The sequence below is a fragment of the Crocodylus porosus genome, unplaced genomic scaffold, assembly GCF_001723895.1.
Source record: "Crocodylus porosus isolate Cpor-Errol unplaced genomic scaffold, CroPor_comp1, whole genome shotgun sequence".
NCBI classification, from domain to species: domain Eukaryota; kingdom Metazoa; phylum Chordata; order Crocodylia; family Crocodylidae; genus Crocodylus; species Crocodylus porosus.
The window spans coordinates 23,982,358-23,993,320 of NW_017728943.1; the positions used below are offsets into that span (position 1 = coordinate 23,982,358).

The 10,963-nt window shown below is 47.9% G+C and overlaps 1 protein-coding gene across 1 annotated transcript in view; it reads left to right on the forward strand.

Annotated features, from left to right (window-relative positions):
• TTBK1 (tau tubulin kinase 1) overlaps positions 1-10,963 on the forward strand; it is a 288,897-nt gene that overhangs the window by 187,741 nt on the left and 90,193 nt on the right. Inside the window, exons 6-8 of the mRNA XM_019549020.1 lie at positions 4,728-4,793; positions 7,490-7,582; positions 10,093-10,218. Coding sequence (XP_019404565.1) covers positions 4,728-4,793; positions 7,490-7,582; positions 10,093-10,218 — 285 coding nt within the window. The remainder of the gene's footprint in view (positions 1-4,727; positions 4,794-7,489; positions 7,583-10,092; positions 10,219-10,963) is intronic.

Genomic DNA, 10,963 nt, shown 5'->3' on the forward strand with positions numbered 1-10,963 from the left:
CTATGACCCCAGCTGACTTCCTGCCCTTTGGGCAGGGGGCTGGACGCGATGATCTTCCGAGGTCCCTTCCAGCCCTAATGTCTATGAAATCTATGAAATCAAGGGAACAAATCCCCTCTAATGAATGCCAGTGGTAGGGCTGGCTTGTTCTCAAGGCAACTATATTAAGCCCCCTGTCTCTTGGGGAGCATTTAAGGAAAGGGCACAAGAAAATGGAGAATACAGTTAGATCCAAGGAGGCAAAAGAAGAGAACATCATAGGTTCATAGATGTAGGCTTGGAGGGGACCTGAGCAGATCATCAAGTCTGATCCCCTGCCTTGGCCAGGAATGAATACTGGGCTCATAGGACCCCTGGTAAGATTAAGCTCAGATGATCCCAGCTAGATAATTATTAAGCCTCCTTTTAAAGACCCCTAAGGTAGGAGCCAGCACCACTTCCCTTGAAGCTGGTTCCAGATCCTGGCTGCTCTGTGAAGTAGTGCCTTGTGATGTCTAGCCTGAACCTACTCTCAATCAAGTTGTGTCCGTTATTCCTTGTTTCTCTGGGAGCTGCTCTGGGGAACAGGATCTCACCCATTTCCCTTTGGTCCCCCCCTAATAAGTTTATAGATCGCCACTAGCTCCCCTCTCAGCCTCCTCTTGTGGAGGCTGAACAGGTTCAGGTCCCTTAGCCTTTCCTCATAGGACCTGCCCTGATCCCTCCAATCATGTGAGTGGCCCTTCTCTGGACCCTCTCCATGCTGTCCACATCCCTCCTGAAGTGCAGCGCCCAGAACTGGATGCAGTAGTCCAACTGGGGCCTTACCAAGGTCACATAGAGGGAGAAGATCACCTCCTTGGACCTGCTCATTATGCATCTTTGGATGCATGACAAGGTACAGTTAGCCTTTCTGACTGCATCCCCACATTGGCGGCCCATGTTCATCTTTGAGTCATAATGACTCCAAGATCCTTTTCTGCCTCTGTGCTGATGAGAGGCGAGTTCTCCAGTCTGTAGGTGTGCTGCTGGTTCTTTCTCCCCAGGTGTAGCACCTTGCACTTGTCAGTATTGAAACTGATCCTATTCTTATCCACCCACTTCTGTAACCTGTCCAGATCTGATTGCACCTTGTTCCTCCCCTCTAGCATGGCCACCTCCCCCTATATCTTAGTGTCATCTGCAAATTTGAACAAGGTGCTATTCACCCCCTTATCCAAGTCACTGATGAAGATGTTGAACAGCGCAGGCGCGAGGACTGAGCCCTGGAGAACCCCATTGCCCACATTCTTCCAGGTCGAAAAAGACTCATCCATGACCACTCTCTGGGTACAGCCCTCCAGCCAATTGGCGACCCATCTGACCGTGTAGGGATCGACACCACGGTCGCCTAATTTTTTTAATGAGAATGGGGTGAGAGACAGTGTCGAAGGCTTTTCTAAAGTCCAGAAAGACTATGTCCACCATGACACCTTCATCCAAGGATTTAGTGACCTGATCATAAAAGGTCACCAGGTTGGTCTGACAGGACCTGCCTCTGATGAACCCATGTTGGTTGCCCCTAAGCATAACCTCCCTGCTGCTCCCTTGCAGATGTGCTCCTGGATAATTTTCTTGAAGAGCTTCCCCAGGACCGAGGTAAGACTAACAGGCCTATAGTTTCCTGGGTCTTCCCTCCTACCTTTTTTGAAAATAGGGACCACATTGGCCCTCTTCCAGTCCTCTGGCACCTTGCAAGAGCACCACGAGTGCTCGTAAAGCTGTGCCAGGGGACCCACAATGACCTCTGTTAATTCTCTCAGCTCTCTGGGATGGAGATCGTCAAGACCTGCTGATTTGGATGTGTCCCACCAGGAAGTCACTGACTAGGTCCACTCTGACCCTTGGCCTGTCTGCGCCTCCCCTGGAAATGTCAGGGAACATGATGGAGGAGATGACCTGGTCCCTGCTCAGAAAAATGGAAGCAAAGAAGTTGTTAAATAAGTTAGCTTTGACGTTTGGTGTGACCACCAGACTTTCTAGCATGTCCTGCAGAAGCTTACATTACCTGGAACCTTCTTTTTACCAGCTATGTATTTAAAAAAGGACTTCTTATTGTCCTTGATCTGGGTTGCTAGTCCCAGTTCCATCTTCACTTTGGCTTTTCTAACAGCCCCCCTACAAACCCGAGCAATGGCTGTATAGTCCTCAAAGAGCTTCCCCAGGACCAAAGTAAGACTAATGGGCCTATAATTGCCTGGGTCATCCCTCTTCTCTTTTTTAAAAATGGGGACCACATTGGCCTTCTTCCAATCTTCTGGCACCTGGCCAGAGCACCATGAGTGCTTGTAAAGCTGTGCCAGGGACCCCGCGATGACCCCTGCCAATTCCTTCAGCACGCTGGGGTGCAGAGCATCTGGACCTGCTGATTTGAACCAGCCTCTCCAGAAGTTCCCTAACTCAATCCTCCCTGACCCTAGGCCTGGCAGAGTTTCTCCTGAGTCTGTCCTGAATCCCAGTGGGGGAGATGTCCCTGTCCTGAATCCTGGTCGGGGAGATGTCTCCCTACTCAGAAAAATGGAGGCAAAGGATTTGTTAAAAAGACCTGCTTTTTCATTTGGTGCAACTACTAGATTGCTAAGCGTATCCTGCAGGGGCCCCATGTTGCCTGGTGCATTGTTTTTACTCCCTATGTATTTAAAAAAGGAGTTTTTGTTGTCCTTGATCCTTGTTGCTGGCCCTAGTTCTGTCTGTGCCTTAGCTTTCCTAACAGCCTCCTTACAGACTCGAGCGATGGAGGTAATAATCCTCTTTGGTGATAGCCCCTCCTTTCCACTCGATGTATGCCTCCTTTTTGGCTTTCAGGCATTCCTGAATGCCTTTGGTGAGCCGGGGGGGGGCTTTTGAGCAGTCTTGCCCCTTTTGACTCACATTGGGACTGTCACTCCTTGGGCTTGGAGAATCATCTCCTTAAGAAACGACCACTCGTCTTGGACACCTAGTTCCCCTACTCATCTTGGACGAGTTTTCATCAAAGTGTTTTCATTTGTTTAATTCTGACCTTTCTTGTGGATCACATCAGGTGGTGAGGGCTGTGCACCTGTTCTGAGGCAGAGATGGTTTTTAGATAGCCAACTTAGGTAGCAGGAAATAGGTAGGGTACCAGGAAGCTGTAGTATAGGCACTCAGGGTTAACTTTTCACAAAGCCCTTGCCTTGAGCTCTGTTCCACCCGCCCCCATTGCCCACCCGAGCTCTGGCCATTCAAAGAAGCTAGCAACTTCGTGCTGTCACTCTCCCTCCCCCTCCTTCCCCTGCTGACAGACCTGGAGCTGGGGAGGGATGGGGGAGCAGAGCTTGGGAGAGGGGTAGTTCAGCAGCCTCCTTGGAGGTTGCTGGAGCACCCCTGCCTGATGGCTAGTGCCAGTGCAGGCAGGCTCCAGCCCTTCCCCCAACCCAACAGGCAGGTGGGGGCTCTAACTCATGGCAGTGGGAGCTTTAACTCATGGTGGTGGGAGCTCTAACTCATGGCACTTTATGTGAAGTGCTGGGAGTTACAGTGAGACCCTGAACATGTGTAGGCACCCTCAGATCCAATAATGACAGGAGCCATGTGGGAGAAATGAGAGGATTTGAGCAGCTAGAAGTCCAGGGAAGACAACTGAGATGGGAGTAAACTGATACATCCAATCCAGTCCATCTTTTTGGCTCTGGGACATTCTCTAGTGTGGTGTCCTATCCAGATTCACAGTCTTAAAGGATGGGACCAGTTTTTATTGGGAGGAGGAGGAATGAAGATGTGTGAGGCATGTAAGACAGAAGGTATTGACTAATTCGTGAGGAGATACTGGACAAGGTCAGCAGGAGCATCTGTTCATTGGCAGTATTTCAGAAGAGCAGTCCACTACTCTTGCCCTGAACAGACTTAGTTTACCTCATACCAATTCATTTCTCAGTACGTGCATCTACATGTGCAAATGCTGTGGGGTGGGTTTACTCAAGAGTAAATTACTCTCGAGTAAACCCACCAAGAGCAGGTGTCTACACATGCGAGGATTTGGCTGCAGATTTGCTATTCCTGACAGCACTCTGCCCCGACCCACTGTGGCCCCGAGCAGCATCCAGGTTGAGCTCTAAGCTCCGCCTGGGTGCTAGCCCAGGGGTTGGCAGGGGACATGGGGCGAGGAGATAGTTGTCTCCTGGCAGAGGTCAGGAGATTGCTTCCTGCCCCTGGGAGTTGTCTGCTACTGGGGTAGGCTCCGGTGGGGGAGCCCAGACAGGGACAATGTCCTGCTGCCCCAGCAGCAGGGAGCTTCCCATCCCAGCTGCCAAATCAGTGGAAGGGGGCTTGGAAAGAGCTGCAGGGGGGGCGGGTCTTAGCCCCCTGCCTCGATCTGCTAGTGGGGCAGCTAGCAATGAGCCCCTGACTGGGCAGGATAGCCATTGCACGTGCAGACTTCCCTGCACTATCTGGGGCTGGCTGAGAACTGTCAGAAGGTAGAAACCTGGAAAATACTGACATCTCTTTTGCTCTAGCTGCCTTGTAATAATGACCAGTACCTTGCTCTCAGTGCAGATTAGTGGTTAAATATGGGGCTAAAAAATGCACTGTGTGTTTATGTAGCTACTAGAGCATAGAAATGGCTTTCGATAAGAGTTTAGCATTTGACAGATTTGTAAAGGTATAGCTGGGAAGTCTTTAAAAGTTTATTATACTCTGGACTCTGCAACACTGCTTTGTTTCTGAGATTATTTATTGCCTCCCTACAGCCTCGCAATGTTGCTGGTTTTCGGGGAACAGTCCGCTATGCTTCAGTGAATGCACACAAAAATCGAGTGAGTATCTCAACTATTCAAGGGTTTAAAAGATAGGGTTCACCCTCCCCAGCAGCTGTTAAATTCTGTGCTCTTTAGTGGTGAAAGTGGGTTGATGTTTAGGTTTAGTTTGATGTGACTTCTAACTTATTGCCTAAAACAAGTTCATGTATCTACAACCTCTAGTGAAAGTGTAAAACTATTGATTGCCAATATAAAAATATATTCTTGCTGTTGGATTTTCTCTAGGCAAAGTCTCACATTTGGTAATTATCATGCTCCATTATTAAGAAAAAATAAAAATCAAGTTTTAAAAATCCAAGAGAAACTGATATCACTGGGTGCCTGTAAATGAGTATGGCAGCTGCTCTGACGGACTATAATTATGCTGATACATTGATACATGAGATGCTGAGGTGCTTTAATTAGAGCGGCTCTTGGAGCCACTCTAATTAAACACCCCTTACCCCCAGAGCATGTGTAAAAGTGCCCACTGTCAGTCCCAGGTTCCTGTGCACTTTGGCTGCTTCCCAGTAGAATCCTGATCTGTTCTGCGCAACAGCTGGCTCCCTAGAGCCCACTGTCCATCTGAAGGTTGAAGCATGGCCCAGGTGAAGGGTAATTTACACAAACCAGATTTTCCTCTAAGGACAGATGTTACTTATGTAGAATGTCTGAACTGTTTCATCCCAAACTCTCCATGGAGATCTCATCTTTCTTCAATTCATAACTATCATATGTAAATATTTAAAAAATGCTTTCTATTTAGATATTAAATATCTTTCATTTCTTGAACCCCATCATATAAAGCCATTTGGCTTCTGATGCCAGGCTCTTGCTGCTATTCTCTTATGGCTCCCTCCAGACTTCAGCCTCCAAGTGCTGTTGCTTTTTTAGGAGGAGTTTCTCCTGCAAGTGTTATTGCTTAGCATTGATATTGACTTTTTGGGCCAAATCCTTTTTCACCTTTATGCACCTAAATGAGACTTGGTCATCATATAAAGGCAACTTTTGGCATTCTCAGAGTTGAGGTTCTGTTTCTCCATGTGGCAGAATAGAATTGCCCAGGCACACAGGTAAATGCCTGAAGAAAAGAGGATCCTTAGTGTGGCAAAAAGTATCCTGCTGCTGCTTATCCATTTTATCCACCAAATATTAAATGCACGATGCAGAGAAGTCACTGGGGACAGAAATTAGAAGCCTTCCAGGGCAGTGTCTGTCTTACTGAACCAAACAACCTCTACTTTCCTCTTCTCTTGGCACCCCCTATCTTCACCTTTTGGATGCCTTTCTAGAGGAGGGCTATAGGGTCCTCTGTGCAATGTCTGAACTTGTGGGGGCCACAAATTAGCCCTGCACCCTCCCCAAGTCCAATCCAATCCCTTTCCCTTACCTGATTTGCTGCTTGGCTTTCTGCTCCTTGCCCTGTGCTCCCTACCTGATCTACTGCTTTGGATTCTGCTTCCTGCTGTATCTGCCATTGTGCTGCCAGTCCCTTCCCACACAGAGGCTGCCTGTGCAACTTGTGGCACCTGTGCTGCAGGTTGGCCACCCTGTCCTGAGAGAGGTAGTTAGCCATGTTAATCTGACCATAGCCTAGTGGTTAGAGCAATTTGCTAAGAAGTGAGAGATGAAGATTCAAAGCCCTTGGGGAGGGGGGTAGAGAGGATCTGGCAGAACCTGCATCTTCAGCTCCCTGGTAAAATGCCTTAATCACTGGGCAAAAGTGGAGATCCTCCTAAGCTGCTGCCAAACAGTAATTATTTGTGGTTTCTCTTGGACTATGCTTTCAGGGATATTAATTTATACATATACCCTGGTTATTCTATTCCACCTTGAAACCCTTGTAGCCTTCTGAGCCTTCCCTTCTGAGGTTAGCCTTCAGAAAGGAAGAGCAGGACAAGCGTGACTACACAAGGGGAGTAGAATCTAAAATCTGTGTAAATGCCAAAAATGGCACTCATGTGACACATAAACGTAAAATGGGATTTGGTCCCTAAATTTCTCAGTACATAACCAACAGGTATGAATCCTTTACAGTTCCTTCCAGAATTGTATAGGTTACAAGATGGCATCTTTTATTGGATCAGCTGTATATCTGGGAGAGATTTTAGACAAGCTATCAAGCACGAAGTGCCCTTTCTCAGGGCTAAAGTATATAGGTTGACATTATCCCTTCTTAGAGACTGGAAAACTGATACTTGAGTTAATTGATTTGTCCAAGGTCATGGAAGGAGTCAGAGTCAGAAATGGGCTTAGATTGTCTTTACCTTGGGAATTTACGTTGCGTTCTGAAGAGCAGTCACAGCTGTTCTCTAGAACTTAATTTTTATGTTTATTTCTAATAAGAATTAAACCCCCCTCCAGAACAATTGCCCAGTCATGCAGTGCTGTCCATCCTGTGCACCAAGAGGGACCCTGTGAAAAACAAGCACATAATCATATAATTAAAGAGCATTTATAATGTATCTGTGCCAGGGAGAGGAATTAAGGATGCATAGAGTTTTCATTATGGCATTTCCTGATTTTGAGTGCTTGACTTTGCAGCCTTAATAATATCTAACCACTTTCTTTAATTATGTTGAAAATGGAATTGACACATCCCATAGATGTTACCCTCTCCACTTGATAAACAAGGAGGCTCATCACTGGAGAATACAAACACTGAGCAGCAGCAAAGATGCTGTTTCACTTTACTTTGTCTCTATCTTCTCCAGGAGATGGGTAGACATGATGACCTGTGGTCCCTCTTTTACATGTTAGTGGAGTTTGCAGTTGGCCAACTTCCATGGCGCAAGATCAAAGATAAGGTAGGAAACCTGGTGATTAACTGTAGCTATAGGTTGTTTTTCAGGCTTCATCTCAAGTTGCTATAGTAGTGTGTGTGCATGTGTACTGGCGGATATGACAGACTCTTGATGCCTGTCTGGGACATCTACATGGACCTTAATATAAATTATAAATGTTAATGGGTCATCAGACTTCATAAAAAGCTAAGTTGAATTTGAAGTAGAGGTGAATTATGCCAGAGCCTGGTTCCAGAGAGTCCTTCTTACAAACAAGCAAGGACTTTAGGGAGAGAAACACTTTCTGAGGAGGCTGATGGTTTATTAATTTCAGCCCAGTTGCTCAAGAAGGGCTACGCAGGATCTTCAGTTGGTGAGTCAAATAGGGTGCCCAAACCAAAAGACTTAAACTAAGAATTCACATACATGTTCCTGAAAAAACCTTCTCCAGGAGAGCATATATGACCTTCCCACAGAATATTGGTCCCTAACACTAGTTAGAACTCTCACAGGGGATGGGGAATCTTGCAATTTTTTGGCTTTGTTGGAAAAGTCTAGCACAGGAATCGGCAACTCCCGGAGCACGTGCCAGAGCATGCAAGGCCATTTTGCCTGGCGTATAACGTCTGGCCCAGGATCTGGGCAGCTGCTGCCAGCCATGCAGCCCAGGCTGCTCCCAGCAGGTGGCTGGGATGCTAAAAGCCCTGCTGCAAGCAGCCTGAGCTCCATGGCTGGCAGCAGCTACCCAGAGCCTGGGCTGGCTGCAGGGGTGGTGCCAGCCTCTTCCCAGTGGAGGGCCTCAGGGAGAGCTGTGTTGTGGGTAGGAGTGGAGCAAGCTCATCTGCACAGGGTGGGTGGGGGCAGCCTGGGTGGCACTGGAGGGGTGGCTATAGCTCCCTTTAGTGTCGCCAAAGCTGTCCATAGGGGTGTGCAGGGCCTGGGACATATGAGCCTGTATGGGACCCAAGGGGGTTGGAGGTGGCAAGCAGCCAGAACCGGCAGTGCTTGGTGGTGGCAGAGCTGGCAGCACTCAGCAGCAGCAGCACATGGCGGGGCCTATATGGCACTGACTGTGGGGCCCCCCAGAGCATGGGGCCTGGGATGGTCACCTCAGTTAGTGCTGCCCCTTTGGGCTCCAGAGCCCCAGTTGGGCTTTATGCCAGCAGCAGCTGTGTGCACCCCTCTGGGGAGAGGACCGGGAAGGGGCCTGAGGCAGCACAACCCTCAGTCCCTCCACCACTGTCCATCCACAGGCAGGCATGGATGCCCTGCCTCAGGCCCCTCCCCCGCCCTGCATCCCAAGGTATGTGCGCAGTTGCTGCCAGTGTGAATCTGGGGCCAAGGCTTTAGGAAGCAATTGTATGCATGCCTCAGAGTGGATGGTGGGGGAGGGGGAGAGACCTGGGGTTGCACTGCCTCAGCCCTCTCCCCTGCCATCCGCCCAGAGGGGCTCATGCAGCTGCCGCTGGCACAAAGCCCAGCTAGGGCTCAGGACCCCACAGGGGAGGCACTAGGCTAGGCTTGGGGGGGCCTATAGCCACCCCAAAATTTGCCTTAGTCTCCTCCCCTCCATAGCCACCCCTCCAGCACTGCCTAGGCCACTGCTGCTCTGCTGCCGCCCACTCTGAGCCCAATCCCCCAACCAGGAAGAGGCTCCCCTGCTGGGAGCACCACATCTTTGCAGGCTCATCTGTGCAGGGTGGGCAGGCAGTGGCCGCTCTGGGGGGGGGGTGGCTACAGGGGGGCTAAGGCGAATTCTGTGTGCATCTGTGTGCGCTCATGTTTGGTTCTGTGTGCACGTGTGTATGTCTAGTTCTGTAGGCATCTGTGTGTGTGTCTATGGTTGTGTGTGTCTCTGTGTGTGCATATGCAGCTGTGTGTCTGGTTCTGTGTATTTCTGTCTACATGTGTGTGTCTGTGTGCATGTGTGAGCTGCATGTCTGGTTCTGTGTGTGTGTGTCTGGTTCTCTCCCTCCTATCCTTTTTTTCTCTCTCTCCTCTTCTCTTTTTCTCTTTTTCTTTCTCTTTCCCTCTTTCTCTCTTTTTTCCTCTCTCTTATCACAGCATGCTTAACAAAAAAAGAATACACAACAAAGGTAGTATATGAAGTTTTATTTATTGTCACCAGGTTTAGAACTTTTAGAAAACTTGGTATTTACTGTAGAAAAGCAACATTTATGATTATTAACTCTATTAATATACAGTGAATCCTACCATGTACCCCTCGCCCTAGTTTTGTTTTTCTGGTATGCCAGCACTCCGGCACCTTACAAGGTAGACTGCAGATTTTTCAAAAACATTGCCTACCCCTGGTCCAGCAGCACATCAGGACAACACCTAAAGGAAGCCTCTGGATCCAATATCTTCTTCTTCCTGCACAGGCAAATCAGCCTCATTTTGCTAGAACATTTTAACATGAGTGAGTCCCTATAGGGTCCTAGAGGGCCTGTTCTATCCATTGCAGGAGTGCTAAAGCTTAGGTGTTAGGAACAGAGAGAGTGATGCTGAAAACTAGTATGTTTTCTTTTCTGCAGGAGCAAGTTGGCATGATAAAAGAGAAGTATGAACATAGAATGCTGCTAAAACACATGCCTTCTGAATTTCACCTCTTTCTGGATCATATTGCAAGCCTAGACTACTTCACCAAACCAGATTATCAGGTAAGGGTCCATTGTTGTTTATGGTCTGATGTGCCTGCTCCTTTTGGTATAGTGGGAGACGGGGAAAAAGCTGTACCCTACCATCAGCATCATTGATGCAACAACCATAGACCCTGAAGCTTGACAGCAGGACCGTCACATCATAGCTAGGGAGACTATAGACACATAAACAAATTGTAGTGAGTTTAAAAAGGAGTAGAGATTTATTGCAAGTCATTTGCAGTTCAGTAACTACCCACGTGCTCACTCTTCCTCCTCTGCCCCTACAGTAAGTGGAAAGTAACCTGTGGTAATATACCTATCAGTAAAACAGTGCTAAGTTAGAGTGGTTTCACTTCCACTTCACTTGAGGAAAGAGTGGATTTATGGCCTGTTCCCATGGTGTAGTTGATATGGGCCAAGTTCCCAAACCCTTTAAACTTGATGTATTTTGTTTCTTTGTCCAGACCCTTATACATTATTGTTTAGCCACTGTAAAGTTAGTTGTAGACTTTGTTATCCTGGAAAGTATTGTTCTAGGTCAGTATTAAATAATTTTATTCAAGCTGATAAATATGGTTAGCTGTCCTTCGCAGGACATGACATGGAAGGAGAGGCTTCCAAATGTAATTTAATTAAAACTCAAGGGGATAAGTCAATCTTTTTCATGTAGTGGGGCTGTACAAGGGGGAAAACTGTCCTCATTTAAGGGGGCTCAGATTTCCAAAGCATGGGAAACACTGCCTAAAAGTAAAAAGGGGGGGGG